The following is a 20,335-nucleotide window of genomic DNA, read 5'->3' as shown; positions in this document are numbered from 1 at the left end:
GACGCTAAATAAAGTGCAAGTTAAGGTGTTTTTAATAAAGTGAAAGGTAGTCCTAAAGTGCTGTACAACTTAATACAAATAATTGTAGGAAGGGGGGAGTCTTCCTTACAAGGAGATTATCATATTTAAAATTTTGTATAAATATCTGCATTTGAACGAGTTTGTCTTTGTAACTCCTATTACTACTGCTACTAATGCTAACATTAATAATCCTTACAAAATTTAACAAAACTTGACAAGTGGAGGATGAAAGAAGGGATAAATAACATATGATAATTCTAGAGCAGATGAAAAGCGTCTGAAAATCGGGTAATTAAGAAACCAGGAAAAATCCAGCAAAGACCTGACACAGGAACAAAGTGATCCATCTGGCCCTTCAGTTGATCCAAATACTGCTCATCGAAGCCTCATCAGCAATGGTCTTGGTGCTTTCTGGAGCACATTCTTAAGAAGGTGAAACTGGGAGAGACGGTTCAGGCATGTCCAACAGATCTGATGGAGTAATAAATCCAAAAGTTGAAATTGTCCTTTAAATTGTCATCAATATGTAAAGAGGAAGACCAAAAAGGAACATATCAACTGAAAAGCCTCTGATTGGCAGCGGCTCCATTTTTAGGATGACGATGACCCCCAAATGCTTCTAGCTTTGAAAATCCATCATGAAGTCTGGAGAAATATTCCTAAAGAACACTTAAAGAAGTCTTGCTTAAGAGCGTTCGTGTTGTGTGAAGAATACAGCTGGTGGTGCCAAATATTGAAATAATAAATAAATATATATTCCAAGCAGAGTTGTGCGAATTTAGTTTTTCTCATATAATGGATTTTCATTTAAATTTGCAGATGTTCCATAAATGTTAAATATACGTTTCAAGGCCTTTGTGCAGTAATCCATTCAAAAAATACATTACTGTGTTTAAGCGTTAAACGATCCCGTGCAAGACGGTATTTATTTCAGCGCCCACTTCCACTCCGTGCCACTAGAGGGAGGCAGATTTTTTTAATTCTGGATAATCAGTGACAGCAAGTTTGTTGTTAAAGGAAGTGGCCGAAAAAGTTATGTAGCATTACACACTGATACTATCCGATAGAGAAAAGGCCACCATGAAAGCGAGATAGGACGCGTTTTACAGTAAAAAAAAAACCAACAAAAAAACACAAGCACTTGCCGCTACGCACGGAAAACGGCAGCTGGAAGGGCGACCGGAACATCTTCGTTTATATCAGATGCTGTATTAAGAGCCGAGGCTGACACCGAGCAGTCATGAACGAGAATTTCGATCGAGCTCCCGGAGCAGGGAGATCCCGTAATTTTCCAGCAGACCCCGGACTCATGACAGGCGCTGGGGACGCTGACAGCAAGACCCCGCTCTTCAACCAAAGAGAGCCGCTGAGACAGCCGCGAACAACTCCTCCTTTTACCGAGAACAGCATTGGCTCTGTCAGCGACATACCTGATGGAGGTACGGAGCTGTCAAGCAGCAGCTCAGCTAATGCAGCTAGCTGCATTCAGATTCGGGTATTTGTCATTTTAACTCAATGGCAAGGAGACCTAAAGCACAGAATGTGTTTGTTTGAGTGTAAATATTATCTGGTTGACATTTTTCCTCTGGGGAGCGCTCGGTTGTGATAAATCTGGAGTTGACATTAGCTAGCTGCTAAGGGAAAGCTAACCTTAGTGCTTTTCGGTTGGGAAATCCACGCGTTTGTTGGATTTCATGTGATCTTAGGCATCATCTAAATAAAGCTCGCACTTAGTCAACTCTGTCTTACTCAGGTTAAACTTGTACTTGTAGAGTTGGTTTAGCTAAAGTTAGCCCACCGTCAGCGCAAAAGGAGGAAGAACTAGCTTGGCACTGGGGAGGGAAGCAACGATTTAAAAAAGCTCACGAGACTCCGTAAACGTCCAGTTTTTGCACGACTAGAAGCCTGGATCTTGTTTCTTAAGGGGTTACTTAGTAAAGAGGCTTTCATGAAATTGTCAGAGGACCACACTTTACAGTAAGAGTAAGTCGGCTATCATGAATGTAAGTAATACTTGATGGAGGAAAACGCAGTATTAGTTATCTAAAACCTCACGAACTATCAGAAATACACGAATGGTGCACAAATGACAGGGAATGAGGTCATGAAGAATCGAAGAGTCGCTTAGCATATAAACTGGAATGGATGCAGTCTCTCTGGATGCTTTGTTTTACCTCTGCAGCTATGCAGGATTTACCTGAATGCACACTTTCCCTGAGGTAACCACACAGGAAGTAGTTCACTGTGGATCTGGATAACCACTGAATATCACCGAATCTCAAAATTAAATTTCTGCCGAATTGTTCTGCAAAGAAGATATCAGATACCTGTCAAGAATATATCACATTTAAATTGCCAGTGTGTAAATACACAAAATTTCAAAGACAGACAAATGAACATACGCTGGTAAATTAACAATAAAATGTGTCCCATCATTATGGGACATTTGCATTCACTGCAGATTCTGCTGCCCTCTTGGCCAAATAGCTCTTGGAAAAAAGGAAAAAAAAAAGAAAAAGACATTTTTACTGTCAGTGAGACTGAATAAATAAATACATTAAAATCACTTTGCCAAAAGCTGATTGTAGTGTCTGCCTTCAGGAGGTAATGTTCTTTCTGCATCAAAAGAAGTTGTCATTTGTCAGGGATATTTTTGAGAAATTATATAATACTTTTTTTGTCAGACAATCAGTTTTGGGCACTACACACCAGAATCATTTACATATTTTAAGGTCAGATTTTTCATCAGATAAATGAGTTTTGGCATCCCAGTGTTTAAATTGAGGTTGGGCTTCTCCTAAAACACAGTACACCTTTTAATAGTGCAACGTTAGTTCTGTTGAACTAACAGTAGACAAAGACAGTACCATGTCTTGGTCTTTGCTGTTGTTGTGTTGTTACACACAGCTAACATTCATTTCTCGTGTTAAGTTTTTGGACAGTGCTGCGTCTTATATTACCTGTTTTATTTGGTGGTCTAAATGTCATGTCAAATCTGTGTGCATGCTGCAAGCAACGTCCACCTGTTGTGTCAAAGGTGTTAAGTAAAGTCAAGTAAAACAATGACAGAGACCATGTAGTGCTATATATTGTCCACTCGTCCAATGATAAAGCTTGTTCCTCAGTGTTACAGACCTTCTTTGTTGCCCCAAAGATTGTTAAAAATAAACCACATTACAGCAGTATTTTTTTAATTTCTCTCTTTTAAAAACACCTTTGTAGTCTCCCATAAAGCAAAGCCTGGAAATATTTTTGTTTTTCCAGATTATAGAAGACAAAGCAGACCTCCGCAGAGTCCAAATTACAACAACACATCTGCTTCAAGAGGTGGTAATGATGTGGATTCCATGATCAAGTCATCAAAGCTTTCAGCTAATGCTCCTGAATTTGTGCCTTTGGGATTTAACCAATATGATGTAAGAGAACAGTTTCATACTACACATTAATCCTGATGCATTTTATGGTGATAGTTTTTGGAGTTATTGTTGAATTTTTCTCTGAATTTTCATGTTTTTCTTTCAATTTTTGTATAGGACTCCGCTTACTATGATGACAGCGATGCCTATTACGGCGAACCAACTCTGGCTGATACAGTCACAGACTTTCTTGGCCACCTGAGTTCCTCGCCAGGGTCCTTTGAGTCAGATGTTGAAGACATTACTGGTATTCTCAATTCCTGGGTTACCACTGAAGAGTTGTTGAAGGAGCTGGTGGAGCTGATCTACACACAGGTTCAGTCTTTAATTTTAGGCAGTGTATAATATAATTTAAAACCTTTAGACACATATTTACAAAATGCATTTACAATACATGCAATTTTGTAAAGGGGGCCTCACTAATATCTTTGCCTTTCTTTTTATTGCAGTCCACTTCTATTCCAAACTTCGCTTATACTGGTGCCAGGCTTTGTAACTACCTTTCCCATCATCTCATAATCACCCCGGCAAGCGGCAACTTTCGTCAGCTCCTTCTGAAAAGGTCTTTTTCCCCCCCTCTCCTTCTGATTTGTATGTATAAAATTTGGACAAGCTCCTATGAAAAGTAAATCAAGATGTATATAACCATTTTTAACCACTGCACTGGGCAGGATCAATATAAAATAATACAAGTTTATTAATTGTTATAATACTGGCACTCTCCATCTCTGCTTGTTGTAAGTAATTAGCTGTAATTAAAGATGGGAATTTTATTTTCTTCACTATTTCTGCAAAACTTTTATTTTATTTTATTTTAACTTTATTTTTTTTAAACCAACACTCCAAACTATGGGGCCAGACTTTTACCCTGTGACCTGCCTGGCATATAAATATAAGAGTTAATAAACATATGTAAGGTGTACAGCACCACAGAATGTCACCCATAGATTCAGTTTGTGACTTCAAAAGTAAGAATGTTGTCTGTTGCAGATGTCAAACAGAGTTTCAACAAAGGGATGCAGCTGTTCGTGGAGAGCCAGAGACTCAGAAGAAATTCCACTCGTATGTGCTGTTTCTGGGAGAGCTGTACCTACATTTGGAGGTAAGAACTCAGAGTCGCTGCAGTCTCTCCTTTGGATTCTGCTTGTGTTGATAGCTGGGAGGTGTCTGCTTACCCCAGTGAGTCTTTTTCCTATAGTAAGACTCTATTGTTCAAAAGAGCATCTAGTGTTAGTAGTCCTTGGTCTGTTCTCAGCCTTAGTGAGCCTTGCGCAAGTGTGCATCAATCAGTTCTCCATCTGCTGCGGGTCCTGGTTTAGAGCGGCCCTCTAGGTTGCAGCAGAGCTACAGATCACAGCAAAGAAAACAGTTGCTAGCTGCAGTCAGAAGAGGTTAGTTTTCAATCTTCCTGATGTCAGGAGAAGAGACTTTTAAGGCAGCTGATATAGACATGTTAACAAGCAATCTGGGCAACATCTCAGTAGGAAACCACAAGTATGGAAATGCAGGTTAGCAGTGGCAAAGCTTTCAAAGTAGACAGAATGAATCGGCCATTAAATTTATAAATCCATCGTGTTTGCTCTCAAACAGATGAAAAAATGCCAAAATTAATCACCAAATATAATTTGAGTGTTTGAAATGCTGCATAGCTTAGTGCCCTAGTGTATGCAAGGTTTTCTTTTAATAAGCAGCCTCACTACTTTCCTGGCAGCTAGTTAGTAATCTTGTCTTTGGAGCTAGGAAGGAGCATCTCACAGTGTAAGTCCCAAACACCAGAATACTGACCAGATTACTGTCATCTTTTAATTGTGTCATTCACTTTTCCACATGTGTGTAAATCTTTTATCTTTTAGATAAAAAGTGGACAGGGACCTCCAGTTCGAGCACGTGTCCTACTAGGTGCTCTGAAAGACCTGTTGATCAGTCTGTTCTCCAGTCCTGTGGATGCAAATCTCATCTGCGCTGTCAAACTGCTTAAGGTGTCAGAGTTCAGTTGAAAATGTTACCAGATTTTTAATTTAATTAATTTTTTTCAAATCTTTTGATGTTTGTCCATCATTAATGGAGGAAATAAGAATGTTTTGAATTTGCAGTTGACAGGTTCTGTCTTGGATGATGCCTGGAAAGAGAGTGGAGAGTCGCACATGGGAGAATTAATCAAAAGAATAGAAGATATTGTTCTGGATGCTGCCTGCAGCAGGTATGACAACCAGTCTGATCTTTTATGTACCGCTTCTTCTTAAATCGAACTTTGTAGTTAAAAAGAAAGACGCATAGTCGCCTCTGATGGTCACATGTGAACACGTTCATCAGGTCATCAAAAATCTTTTGATTTATTTTCGTGAAATATTCATGAAAATGAACACAATTTTCTAAATTTCTAAACTTAGGATCAAGGGAGCATGTGCCATAATTTAAGATTTAGCCGTAAATTGCCATATCAGCTTGATTAGAAAAGTTTCTTATTAATATTTCTTCTCAGAGATGTGAGACAGATGCTTCTTAAACTAGTGGAGCTGAGGTCCAGTGACTGGGGCAGAGTCCTTGCAGCTGCAGCAGCTAGCAGTGCCACACCAGACAATGACCCCAACTACTTCATGGTCAGTTTTAACTGTGGCATGCTCCTCATATCACTCTTTTTGGCTTTCCTTTAATTCTGCATCTTTCACTCCCTCTTTATTTCTTATTTTTCATGCATTTGTGTTTCAACCTTCCAGAATGAACCTACATTCTACACAGAAGATGGCACTCCTTTCACAGCAGCAGACCCAGGTCAGTCTACAGATATGTCCATGCATACAGAAAATTAAAAAATCAGCCCTTCATGTGGATATGCACACATCTGTAGGCAAGGGACTTTTTAAAATATATGTGCGTTTTTAAACTGGCTCTTTTCAAGTTTCTGTTTCCAGTCCACTTGCAGTCCTTTTAGGGATTGTCTAGTAGCGTTTGAGCAGGCTGTAGGTACATACTATTAAGTTCAAACAGCAGCATGTATTTGCCGAATAGAACAGAATCTTTCTATTAATTGTTCTAAATTTGACCCGTGCACAATTACGTCTGTGTCGTTCAACACATTTTTAAATGTTTTCTTGGCTCTCCTCAGTCAGGTCATTGTCCTGTATGTAATTTACATGCTGCTACTACTTTAAGTTGGCATACGATTATGATGCTGATCTTGTTATCTCTATGGTTTTACAGATTATGCTGAAAAATACCAAGAGATGCTGGACAGGCAGGACTATTTCCATGATGTATATGGTGAAAATGGAAATGAAATGTAAGTACCCACTGTAAATGTAATTGATAAGGATCATAAGGACTTATTTATTTATTTTTGGTTCCCCCCTCTTATCTTATTTACTGAAGCTTCTTGCTTTGTTAACTAGATACACCTGTTAATTCTCTGCTAATGCATATAGAAATAGAGGAATACATATAGGGAAAATAACACAGAAAAAGTAGAAGTAGATAAATTGAAAGAAAAATACACTTAAAATGCAGTGTGACAACATAAATGTGGGCTTTAATACAAACACAGATAAAGTATTTGTTAAAAAGCTTTATTATTTTTGGTGAACCGGATTAATTTACTGGCTAATTTCTTAGTTTGACAGTTTTGCCCTCCATAGTCATTCACCAAATGCTGAATTTGCTGAATACAGCATTAGCATTTTTTTATTTTTCATTTTTGTACATCTGAATGCCCTTCAGGCGCACAATTAATCCACACATGTAATGTGTTGCAGACATCATTGTGGTTCTCTTCTCATCTAATATCAAACTCCTTGTTTACTTTGGCAAGTAAGAGTATGTAAACCTGGAGAATTACAAATGTGAGCCGCTAAGTGCAATAATTTGAGTTTTTCTGTAAAAGTATTACACCTTTCTCATAGTGCGCACACACAGTAACACTGCAGGTGCACTAATTAGCTTAATCTTCGTATCATGTTACCGTGGTGTCATTTAGACCACATTTTGTATGAATTCAACCGTGTCACCATGCTTGCACAACTTTGGTCATGTGATCGGATAGTAGCTTCCCAAGAGAAGTCATGTGACCACCACTGACCTGTGGGCCCCTGAGCTTGGCAGCTGTGTTTGACTGCCCCACAATGCAACAGGGCTGTCCACAGTCTCAGATTCAGTTTAGTCAGCAGCTGGGTGTGAAAGAGGGCTTAACTCACTCCTGCTCCCCCCCGCCCGCTCTTTCTCTCTTTCTCAGAGCTGTGCGTGTGTCTCTCTGAATATGCTTTGAAATGCCAAATACTTTAATGTACACATTTTACTTTTAAGGATCTTAAAAGTAACATCCATGCCTCTAAATCCCTTGTGTTGCATTCACAGATACGACTTTGAGGACGAGATGGAGCCAGAGATGATAGAAGCTTTTGAGAATTTTTGTTTAGAGTCGGAGAGGAAACGACAACAATGACGTGAGAGCGAAGAATCTGAAAGTCTGAAGCAGGCATATACTGTACTTTTCCCACTCAACGTGCCGGAAGAAAAAGAAAAAACTAGCATTTGATAGGCTCAGATTTTTATTTTACTGCAAGCATTTTAACAAAACGAGCTGTTCATAGTTGCATTAACGACACTGTTTTCAGTCAGTGTTGATTAGAAAAATTGGGACAATCAGTGGGATAACTGTTCAGAAGGTTGAAGAATTTAGACTTCTTTTGACATGGAAGCTTTTTCTTTGTTCTTTTGAAGTAGCTTCCAAGATTTTCTTTCCTTTGCCTAAACTAAATGCCAAGAGGGAAGTAGTTTGCTGTGGATTTTTTTTTTTTTTTGTTGTTGTTATTTTCTTAAAGGTGGATGTGTTTTAATCTAATGTGTGCATAATTTGTTAACTGCTAATTAATTCCCCCAGTCTATAGGTAGAGGCCAGAAAAACAGCATCACAGAGATGCTTTATTCTGATGTTAAATTCTCTGTAGATGAGTGAGTTGGTTGTTTTACTACGTATTACAGCCTTTATCCGTACTGTTGTGATATTGCATCACACCGTCGATATTAAATACTATATTTTGGGCTGTTCACCTATTCATCTGGCTGCAGCTAACTGAAGTGTTCCAAAGCTCTGTGGAAAGCTGTGCCAATTAAGAAATGTTGTATAAGAAAATATTTAAATTCATTCACAAACTGTGAAGCGAACATTGACACAGACCTTTGTGGAAAATTCAGAGCTTGAAAACTGAAATCTGCATCTAAATCCAATTGATTTCCTGAATGTACTTTCAAATATATACACATCTTGCAGGTCAGGGTTGCATAACTAAACTGCAGAAACGGACTCCTTGTTATCCCGAGACTGAAAGACTGTTTACCAGCAATCTGTGGCTCCCATAAAACGGAATGTTGTTTTATAGTTTGTAAATATTATTTATAGTATTGTTTGCCTGCAATAAATTCTTTATAATGTGAGACTGCATTTGCTTGATTTGTGTTTTTGAGTTTATTGTTGTTGTTTTTTTTTTTTTTTTTTTAAATGCCTTTATTTGATCCATGTTTTTTTCCATCTCAATAGTAAGTTTTGTGTGGGTGTTTTGTGTGTAAAACACACAAAAAAACCACTGAAACAAACATTACCTCACATCATTATACCAAGGATGCACTGGAAGGAGACTGACCTAAAACAAGAGAAGCAAGATAAACTTACCAGTAAAGCTGTTGTTAGTGGAAAGGAGGAGGCTTCCATATTCACTACTGTATTCATCAACTGGGAGGGACTGTCTGAATTCATGGCTGTATATTTATGACACTTACCTGGACCTGAAAAGACATGACATGAATTTTTACTTTGTGTGTATAAATACTAAAAGATATTCCTCCTAGAAACATCTTCTGAACAAACTCTGCCATCAGGTGGTAACTCTGTGTCAGTACAGTACTTGAGTCCACATCAATTTTCCCTAAGGGGACAATAAATCATATCACATCCTATCAAACAACTAGATTTGATCATTGCTGACCTGTACTCATTGGTACGTCATCTGCTGCAACCAGAACAGTGCTCTACCAAACTTCAGAAACATGTTGTGCCATCAAAGTAAAGAGTTAGAGTCATGAGACTTTGCCAGTCAAGAAGAATATTTTTTCTTTATATTAGTACAATGTAGAAGTTTCAACAGGGTTCACAATACAAATACTCCTGTTATATCATTTTTTGGTTATGATGGTGAAACAAACACTCATTGCAGTTGTCATTCTGTCAGTAAGAGGTGATGGCTCATAACAATTAGCTAAAGTTCTAGAAAGGTTTAGCTTTTTTCTTATTTGTATGATTGTTTTTGGTACTATACTATTGCTGCTCCTAATCTCTTGAACAATCTGCCCCTTAGAGAGGCCCCTTCACTGTCCATTTTTAAAACACGCCTTAAAACCCATTTTTACTCCTTGGCATATGACACAGTATGTAATATATAAATAAATTGCTTGCTTGCTTGCTATATACACACTAACATCCGTTTTTAGGTAGACTTGCAAGTACCACGGTTGACTCCCTTTTGCATTTAGAACTGCCTTAAATCTTCATGCCACAGATTCAACAAAGTGGAACATTCCTTGGAAATGTTGGCAATTTTTTTGTGTATCATTGTTTTGCACAGAGTGAGAAAATAGGCATTAAAAATTTCCATTTGCTCCATGTGTGATTGTTCCACCCTTTTAACTGTCTCCCAGTTTACAGATATGAAACTGTACAATTGTGATTGCTACCATTTGGTGAATAAAGTGAATAATGTTTGTAAAGTGAGTAAGTCATTCGTTGTCAGGGAAGTCCATGAACAACACAACACAACATTTAACTTAAATGAAGGAGTGGTGAGGTCTTTTTTTGTCTTGAGATTTTAAGTAATTGTGCAGACTAATTATTTAGTTTCAGTACTGGCCTTATATTATGAAGCTGAGTTACAAGGAGATGGATGTGCAGCAAATTGGTTGAGAATAGATGGTACCGTGTTTTCTACCAAACACAAGCACAAAATGACAGCCTCTCAGTCTCACATCTCTTTCATTTCTACATTTACATTTTTGGAAAACACTATACTATATCATTAACCTCGATGACACACCAGAGATATTTTTTCTTGATGCAGTTAAACAGCTATTGTGTTCTATGGAAGCATTGGAAAGCAAGTTTCATTCAGAATATATTTTGCATTTCTTTCTTGTCTGTATATTTAAAGCACTAGAGCCTATACACCCTGGACAGGTTACCAGTAACACCTATGGGCAATTTAGAGTTTCCAATTAACATATCCCCACTCCCTGCTTTGGACTGTGGTAGGAAGCCAGAGAACCCAGGGGGAACATGAAAACTCCACACAGAAAGACCCCAGCCTGATGGTGGAATTGAACTCAGGACCTTCTTGATGTGGCAGTGCAAACCACCGTGCCACTGTGCTACTGTAGTTAAAGCGCTGTGGTGGCCCATTTATGGGAAATGCAAACCAACAATAATAACAACAACAGTTACAGTTTGAACTTTGAATGAAGCCAGTATTAGTACATACTTTTTAAAATATATTTTCAATTACTAATTCACTGCCATACCAAAAAAAGAGAGAGAGACTTTCTGGGTAGTAAACAGTTAGCATCTGCCAGTTGTTACCATTTTGGAACAAAAGAAGGAACATTTGCTTTCTAGTCTGCATAAAATGTAATGCCATCAAACAATTTTCTCACTTATCTCACATACCGTTTCAAACTGCTCTGCTAAAAATGAACAGCTCATGAGTACAGTTTAAATTTATGTGTCATCCAAATTTATGTGGATGTGTCATCCATAGAGGAAGCACACTGCATATGGCTGATATCTTACAGTTTTTTACAGACGCTAGGACACATTTCTCAATACTTAGGTCACTTTTGTAAAACTCCTCACACAGTTTTTTTTTTTTAATTATTATTAATCCTTTATTTATCCAGGTAAAAATCTCATTGAGATTAAAAATCTCATTTACAAGAGAGACCTGGCATCATAGCAACAAAAGTCACATACCACATAGGTATATAACATTTAGTGGTATAACAGTGAGCACAACAGAAGTCTATGTGGGCTAAACTGAGGATCAGTTATCATTGTTTTGGCACAAGATGCATTCAATGACTACATCTCTCAAATTTCATGAATTATTTTCTCACTCGGACACAGCAATTGCCAAAAATCTTTGTACGTACAGGACATTTTGCATGTACTTACATACTGTTTTCAAAACTGTTAAACTTATGGCCAAAACAATAACATAATGCAAAACTGAATAAGACAGCAAAATTCAACAGCAATATTTTATTGAAACATATTTTAAATCTAAAAATGCAGTTTAACCAGCCACAGCTGATTCTCATTGTAGATGAACATCTACACAGGTGTTACTCCTTCAATTTTTCAACTCCTTCAATTCTGGCATGCCAGAAGATTACAGTTTTTTCTGAATGCTTAAACCCTAACTGTGATTCCTGTAGCACAATCTCTAAAACTATTCAGACTTATAGCAAAACCACTCACTGAGTTTGCAGAACTAAAAGCACAAAAACTGCTTTGCACTCAGTTTGCAATTTTGTAACACACACTTTGCAAAACTGTAGGCACAATTCACTGCACAACACTCAATTACCAAATTTCCAACACACTCCTAGCAAAAGTATACACATGTATGGCTATCATTAACACTAATTTGCTAACTGTCTGGCACACTTTCACATGTGAAAACTTTTCTAGATAATTAGTTCACTTTGCAATCAGCCTAAGCACTATACAGGTAAGCTGTGTGTGCGGAGTACAATGGAGGGAGCAGAAAGAGTGAGAAGTAGAGGAGGCCGAGGAAGAGGACGTGGAGGTGAAGAAGTAGGATGAAGAGGACGACAAGGACAAGGAGGAGCAAGAGGAAGACGAGGAGGGGGGAGAGGAAGATGAGGAGGGGGGAGAGGAAGGGTAGGAAGAGTAAGAAATAGAATTGCTGATGACATCAGAGCTACAATAGTGGACCATGTAATCAACCGTGGAATGACCCTGAGGGTAGCTGGCCAACGGGTCCAGCCTAACTCGAGCCGCTACACTGTAGCAAGTACCATAAGGACATCTTGAAATGAGAATCGGTGAGCACAGTCACTTCGCACAAAGATTTGTAGCACTGCCATATGCCAATGAGAAACACACCAATACCATTGATGTAAAAATACTGAAATTGTACTTTACAGAATTGCTAGATGACCAGATGCTGGGGCAGAGGAAGCATGTTCACTGCAGACCAAGTAACCCATATAGTCATTATGGCGATTGCAAATAATCCTATACTTGGAAATGAACACTTGTGTTTGTTTTGATGTGTTTGAATAAACACCAGTACTTGAAGTTTGGATCCCTCTATGCTTATGGATCTATGACAGAAGTATGAGCTCAAACTGACATAGCCTACCTTGCGCACAGAGAAAGCAAAAGCCAGATGTGTTTTGTATTCATACCATCAGTGTGCAGTTGGCGCATTGTGTGCTTAGTAGATGATGTAGATGAGTAACATATATTGAAATTATAAACAGAGATGTGTCCTTGTTTTACACAGGAAAACACTGTGTAATGCTACATGTTGTTAGTGTTTTTTAGGTCATTGTTTTGTGGGTGACAAAGTGTGTTTGTCGGCTGTCAACCTTTGCTAGTGTTCTGGAAGAATGAGTTTATTTGAGACCTGAATAAAGTGTTTTGGTAGTTGTAGTGCATTTCGAATGTGAAATGAACTGCTTTGCCAAGCTGAAGGTCAGTTAGGAGAATTGTGTGAAGAGTTTTGCAAAAGTGACCTAAGTATTGTGAAATGTGTCCTAGCGGCTGTAAAAAACTGTAATCTACAAACCACTTGCTGCTAACTCATGACTGGCATGAAATAAAGCTGAGAAAAGAATCCCCCTGTTTGCTTAGTGCTGTTTTTTTTAGTTGAAAATATATATGTACAAATCTTGTATATAACTCTACATATCTATTTTTGGTCACATGACAGGATAGTAACTTCATCCAGTCACATTTCCAACAGCAGTCTGTGTGCAGTCATTGACTCGTGAGCCCCCTGTGAGCCTGCTGGATGTGACTGTGTGGCTCAAAATGCAACCGGGCAAACAGGACTGGAGATTCCCATTGGTCAGCATTTGGGTGTGAAAGAGGGATTAGCTCTGTGCTACAATCCATTCACCCAGAACTTGCTTTCATTCCTGTATTCATGTCTCTGCCATCCTCTGCATAACATGTTTTAAATTTAATAACTTGTCAAATAAACACAGAAAACTGCAACAAATGTCACATGTCAGAAAATGACACAAAGAGCACTTGCATTTCTGAAATGGCTTTCTTTAACTTGGGAAAAATTAAAGATACTTTAAAAGAGTTTAGGAGTTTGGTCCTCAAATTTCAACAAGTGGTTGATAATGTTATGATCTGTGTGCAAGTGCTATAAGCAGGAAATAAATGAGATGTGTGCTCAGTTTGTAATTTGCAAGTGTGAAGCAATACTGTGGATATTCATGAAGCTTCAGTACATTGTCTAGAGAAACAAACTAGAGAATGACACTACTGACCTGACTTTAAATGGGAATGTATGTTTCTGGTGGAAAGTTGCTCATTTGACAGAATTTTAGCGACTCATGTAGAAAGAGTTTTTGAGAATATATTATTTTGAAATGTTTTGACTGTAATCACAGGTGTAGTGGTGCTGGCACAAATATCAACAAATTGTATCTCAAACCCTGGAAAAACACACAATAAAACCAAAACTACCTTTTTATGCCAAGATGTAACAAAGACAAACAAATAAGGAAAGCAAGTTTACGTAAAAAAAAAACACATACGTGTGACGGCGGGCTACCTCATCCTGTGAAACAAAAGGCTTGGCCTGTGATTACAAATCGTCTCCTAACATCCTGACCAACTTGGAATGATTCATGAGCCGCCTTGGAGGGGATTTTCAATGACTCTCCCACACTGCCACATTCTGTATGTGCCTGACAGGAAAATAAACTGCTGGCTCGTCTGTTTCAAGATCCTTCCTTAGATTGTTTAGCATTACTTAACAAATTAAACTCTTTTAAAACCTTCGATACCGCTTTTGTAAAATAATATCTATAAATAAAGGAATGTAGTATCCTGTTAAAGGTGGGACCCTTTAACAGATGCGGTTTTCTTTGTATATATGAGACCGATGAGTCAGTTATTAACTTTGGGAAAAGTTGCACTTTCAGTTTCTTATCCCAGAAAAGAAGCCTGCCCCCTTCCAGGAACGTCTTCACATCACTACTACAGAATTTCTTAAACTTGGCAATTTTGAACTCTAAAGGTGCTCCAGCTCAACAGATGTCTTACATTTGTCTTGCTGCGCAAACAAAGGAGGTAAGACAAAGGTTTAGCTGTGAATACTGGTATGCATTGTTTCTTCCAGTCTTTGTGAAAACAACTGAGTAAACTGATATAAATAAAGGAGTGGGTGCAGAAGCCTGTTCCCACAGAATATTTGTTTCATTTGCTTTAGGTCATTTACTGCTTTAGTAGTTTAATGAGCTACATAATGACACTGTCTTCACATTCTTACAGTTGGATCACACCTTTGGTTAACAGAAGAGCTGCTATTAACCAAAAGGGTTTAGCCTTATGCTAAAACCTTAACGTCTTATGTCAGTTGACGCCTAACTTTCATTTAATATATGACGCTTGGCGAGGAGGACACGTTAAATGATGTTCAAATCATATTTTTTTGTGTTCCAGTGAGTTTTGTGACTTTTGAGGATGGCAAAAGAGAAGCATCACGATACTTTAATGTTGGAAATGGGACAGGGTTTAGCAAAATTCCTGTTTCATTTCATTATTAAGACAAGCAATTATTCTGCATACTCTTGGGCCTCATGATTTAAGACCAGTCAAAATATTCAATATTTATCACCTCAAACCACTGATTCTAGTTTACGTTTCAATCAAAACAACAACAACGAAAAGAAAAGAAAAAATTGAAAAACAGAAGTATGTATTTACCAATGGCCTCTTTCTACTGTCGGCATCCACAGCCCACAGGAAGTGTACTAACATTATAGCTCAGCTGAAGGGGGAAACTATGACTACCATGAGCCAATCTTCAAATTTAAAATGAGGCTGTAATAGAGTTCACAGACTCTTGACTACTATTTTCTTGACGAAAAAGTCTACATTTCCCAAAAAGTACAATCTAAACCCGTCACTGCCTGGCAAAGATCTTTCACATTCCACAACCCCTGTTCACAATGCAGGCTTTGTTTTAAAAATATCTAACTGACATGAAGTCATTAGGGTCCATTTCAGACCTATAGACCCAAACACTCGGAGTCTGAGTCAGGCTTCCAAGTTAAAGTGAAAAAAAAAATAGTTACACAACCTAACTACTATGAGTTACTTGCTCATTAAACATTATGACATCAGAGGGGGTAATCATCTGTCTGGGGTATACTGCGCAGAGAGCTCTGGCCAAAGATGTTTCTAAGTGAGTAATTTGGAAAGGAACCGCTCTTTCAACTCTTTCACCACCCTGACCATTGCTTTATGAAAGGCCTACGTCATTGTTTTCCAGTTAATATAGAAAGGCTTTTGGTTACTCTTCAAACATATCTCATAGAGTTTTCTATTGTTGGGGCATCATTTTATAGCTTCTGGATATTTGACATTTCTTAATATAGTAGCTGCCCTGTCATGAACATAACTCTATGCTCTGCAGTGATTTGTAAATACAAAGAGTATAGCTCGAGCTCAGGGGGATGAGGAGACGTCTCAGACTGTTCTCTGTTAACTGATTGATGATAATTGCTTTTTATTTGGCAGCGGATGATTTATGTGTTGTTAGTCCACAAATAGCGAAGCCCTAGAATGATGATTAAAGGGGATTAAAATTAAGGGTGACGGGTGTGGGCTTGTTTGGAACACTCATATTTCCTTTCCTTATGTCTCGGAGATTTCATCTTCAAAGTAGTGGACTTTAAACTGGACTTTGAAATCTGCCTGAGGGACTGCTGTCTGCTCTTAACTTGGTTTCGAGTTATACAGAGCTATAGCTTGAGCACACCCCAGACTGTAAGTGGTCCAGTTCCTCTGAGTTTATTGCTCACTGTTTGACGGTACTTTCTGTGTGTACAGGTAAGCGGAAGACAGAGCCATATTTAGACTGTCCAGTGCGTCACCGCTGACTGCGCGCTGCGGACTGTTTTGACAAGTGCGGGACTTTATTTGTTATTAAATGGACTAACGGTGAGGATGGAGCACTTCTGGCGGAATACTGTCTTCACTTTAATTGTCATAAGTAAGTACCAAACTTCTGTTTTGGACTTTAAAGATGTTAACACATTTTTTTCGCCGCAACCCTTTCGAGGGTGATAAACAGCCAATCCTCGCTGGGAAAAGCGACGATTTCATAGTTTTTCAGAAGATCTTTTTTCCCCCTAAGCTGTATCAGTTATTCGATGTATATTTGACTTCAGCCTCTTAACGGTTTTTGCGCATTTTGAACACATTGCAAAACGTGTGAATTTCACCGGATGATTAGCCAGGAGATTATTTTTAATGAGATTTCCAGCTTTTATTCGTCTCTTGTAGAAATAATATCATAGTCAAGGCTCTACGTTATGTGGATCATAGAGGAAATAACTAATATTTTCACATACTGCTCGCTATCGCTGCCCTCCAATGTGTGGCAGCTGTGGAGCAGAACATGACAGACATTTTTAATCCGGTCCTTTTTTCTGTTCCTGTTTCAGTTGTTATTCATGGTTTTTGGGTTGTGCACGGGACGCAGCGAGCTGTTTTTGTGCTGCAGGTACACGGGCGTGGCAAGACACAAGACTGGTGAAGGTTTCGTGAATCCTCTACCTGCTGAGAAGGGAGAGAGGCAGGCTGAAAGCTGAGCTCTGCTCTGCCTGTATGGGCTTGTGGGTCTATTGCTGCACCAAAATATTCTACCTGAGGGGATTCAAATGGATGTGTTTGGGAATACAGCCATCTCTTTAGAAACAGACTGATCCGTTACAGCTTCTACTAACTCAAACTTCAACTCTTCGTGAAATGTATGAACTCTGAGTGTGTGAAGCTTCTTAATGGTCTGCCTTTCTCACTGAGTTAAGGGGATGCTGTTTTTAACAGAGCATGAGCCACAGATGCCTCAGATTGTTGCTGAAGATAAAACTGAAGCTGTACTACTTATAACCCTGTTCTGACATCAAATGCAATATGAAATGCAGATAGATATTTGTGTTGTCACACTGTGATGTTAATTCCTCTTTCCCCTCCACCAGCTGACAGTATCTGGCAGGCACGGTCCTTCAACCTTGGTACTGCAGGTGCCAAGATCTTTAGCGGAACAGCAAAAGAAGAGTTTGGTTACACAGTCCAACAAGTGGAAAACAATCAAGGCAAATGGTATGAATTTCTGTCATCACATAAAAAAAACTTCTTGAATCAAAGAGGTTTCAGTGTCATCGCCATATTTTCTTGTCTTTAATGTTTTATAACAAAAACATTAAGCTGCTATAAGCCTTCAAGCGGTGTGCATATTACTTTGCAGTTTTCCTAGAAACAGCATTAAAAGTCGGGAGATAATGGCATTCACAGAGGACAGGTTTGAGGTCCTCGTTATTAGCCTGCACGCTACAACAGGCTCAATTTGGTGTTGCGCAAAAAGGTCGGACGTGCATCACAGAGTGGTTGGCTCCAAACTGACTTAAAAGCTTCAAACAATTGTACACTTGAGAAAAAAAAATCCTGTTGTTGTACACAAACTTTAATATCTTTGAATCAGTGCGTGTGCAGTCACATCATGTTATTTTCAAAAGAATCAAGTTGGAAACAACAGCCTGTAACTGCAAAGAGATGGAAATGGAAATGTTCAAGCCACTTACTGGCGCACAGACAAGTCTCCACATTGCTATGCTACCACCAAGTTGAAGCAAGTTTTCAAAGCAATACATTCCATTGCAAAAAATGTGGCCTAGTCATTATTCTATTGCAGCATCCAACAGTAGTTACAAAAGTCTTAACTATTGAGTCAACAGTTCACACATTTTTAGTTTTTAAGTGATGCGCATGGAAACTGCAGTGGCCTTAGCTGATTTCATTGCATGCTTTAAAAAGCTGCACTTTAAGCAGCTATTGTTTACAGCTGTTGTTCATCTACAGTTCTCACACCACTCTTATAAGGGTTGTAGTGTGGAAACGCTGCCATTTCATTTCCTGTGGTATCACTACTGAGGTTGAGCATTTTCACAAAAACATGAACATGTAACTAAACATGTGCTGATATTACCTGTCACGTATAACAGCTGATAAATATTGAATAAGGTACAGACTTTTTTTTTGTCCCAAAATGTTTAATTTTGCACGTTACTATACTGTTTGAAACTGTCTTCGCCAATTTTTATTATACATGTGTAACAGTAAAGTAGTAATAAAATTCATTACTGTTTAACATTAGTTAAACAGTAATAACAACTAGATGTCTGACTGTTGTACACTCTGAGTCAGCATTTGTCAGAGTAACTCACCGCCTGAAGGAGTGACCTATTTGCGTAACTTGGAAATACAGAATCTGATAAAGACTACTGATTGCACGTTGCATGGTAGTCCGCAAACTAAACAGGAGATACACACTATTACACATCATACCATATATGGCAGAATGATGAGTGCCTCTTCCTGTGCCTTGTTGAGCTCTAGATTTTGAGAAATGTCTAAGTAACAGCAAGAAAGAGCTGGATGTTGTGGGAATAAAGTACATGAAGTGGATATTTTCTGTTTTAACTTTGATGTTTGTTTTAAAGAATGAAATAATTGAATTATCCACATATGTTATTAAAAAGAGCAGAAAAACTCAGTGCTGCAAGTTCATAGCCTGATTAAAAGAAAATCCGTTTTCTGTATTTTACGTGAAAATGTTTGTGTTTTTGCGATTACCAAAATTTCCCATACGTAGGTCAAGCTTTAAGGATAACACCAACAGTGCATGTTTTTTGGGGGTTTTCTTTTTCCTAGGCTCCTGGTTGGTGCTCCTTGGAGCGGTTACAGTCAAAACAGGAAGGGGGATATTTACAAATGTCCCATCACAGGATCCAAAAACAGCTGTGATAAGCTCAATCTTCAAGGTAAGGTTTTTGATGTTTGTTTCACAAATAAGAGGCTACCTTGCAGAGAAACACACAAGAAGTCATTCTGTCCTCTTTATGTTTCCAAATTCGTCAGACGTAACAGTTAAATCCAACAAAGTTGTAATAACTTCATATATTGAGCTTTTAGAAGGTTTTTCTTCAGGTTGTAGAAATTCTTGATGAGAACTCTAATCTGAACAGTAATCTAATGATGTCTTTGCCACTTTTTTACAGATTCTGTCAATGTTCCAGAGGTTAAAAATGTCAATGCCAACATGTCACTGGGTTTGACTCTTACTCGAACGCCTGGTGACAATGGTTTGACGGTATGTTTGTTTGAGTGTGTGCAACTTCACACAAAGGAAATAACACTATATCACTGAGCATAAGGAGAGCTATTTCCAGTCTATATGCTCAGTAATGTATTTTTATAACCACCTCCGTGACTAACACTTTCTATTCAGTTAGGCCTTTACAACACAACTCCTTATTCGTTACTTCATACATCACAGCTCTAATAAAGACCTTACCCTACACCATTTCCTTCCTATTTATAAGTTGGCACAAACTGTGTGTGACTCACTCCAGTGACAAAAAATATGGGTGGTCTCTTTAGGGAGCTAGACTAGAAAAGCAGAGCTGGTTGTTTAGATTGGATTGTTATGGAGTTGTTGTAGTATGTAGTATGTAGCCCATGCTAGATGAGCCTGTGATGAGCTGTGTACTGATATTTGAAGGTAAATATGACCCTTAGGAAACTGACA

At 38.4% G+C, this 20,335-nt stretch overlaps 2 protein-coding genes across 2 annotated transcripts in view; both read left to right on the top strand.

Annotated features, from left to right (window-relative positions):
* Positions 1–993: 993 nt before the first annotated feature.
* Positions 994–8,864, top strand: paip1 (poly(A) binding protein interacting protein 1). Its single transcript, XM_005738188.2, has 11 exons — positions 994–1,460; positions 3,286–3,437; positions 3,555–3,752; positions 3,887–3,999; positions 4,428–4,539; positions 5,291–5,416; positions 5,531–5,637; positions 5,920–6,037; positions 6,155–6,209; positions 6,639–6,717; positions 7,785–8,864. The coding sequence occupies exons 1-11, from the start codon at positions 1,262–1,264 to the stop codon at positions 7,870–7,872; spliced, it is 1,347 nt and encodes a 448-aa protein (XP_005738245.1). The 5' UTR covers positions 994–1,261; the 3' UTR covers positions 7,873–8,864.
* Positions 8,865–16,585: 7,721 nt separating this feature from the next.
* Positions 16,586–20,335, top strand: part of itga2.2 (integrin, alpha 2 (CD49B, alpha 2 subunit of VLA-2 receptor), tandem duplicate 2) — a 21,553-nt gene continuing 17,803 nt past the window's right edge. Inside the window, exons 1-4 of the mRNA XM_005738187.1 lie at positions 16,586–16,738; positions 17,727–17,850; positions 19,459–19,568; positions 19,806–19,897. Of these exons, the coding sequence (XP_005738244.1) occupies positions 16,693–16,738; positions 17,727–17,850; positions 19,459–19,568; positions 19,806–19,897 (372 nt within the window). The 5' untranslated portion in view covers positions 16,586–16,692. The remainder of the gene's footprint in view (positions 16,739–17,726; positions 17,851–19,458; positions 19,569–19,805; positions 19,898–20,335) is intronic.

The sequence above is a fragment of the Pundamilia nyererei genome, unplaced genomic scaffold (genome assembly GCF_000239375.1).
Source record: "Pundamilia nyererei isolate P.nyererei 1_Seehausen unplaced genomic scaffold, PunNye1.0 scaffold00082, whole genome shotgun sequence".
Lineage (NCBI taxonomy): Eukaryota > Metazoa > Chordata > Actinopteri > Cichliformes > Cichlidae > Pundamilia > Pundamilia nyererei.
The sequence above is the reverse complement of the archived record's forward strand: the minus strand, read 5'-3'. Positions and strand labels throughout refer to the sequence as shown.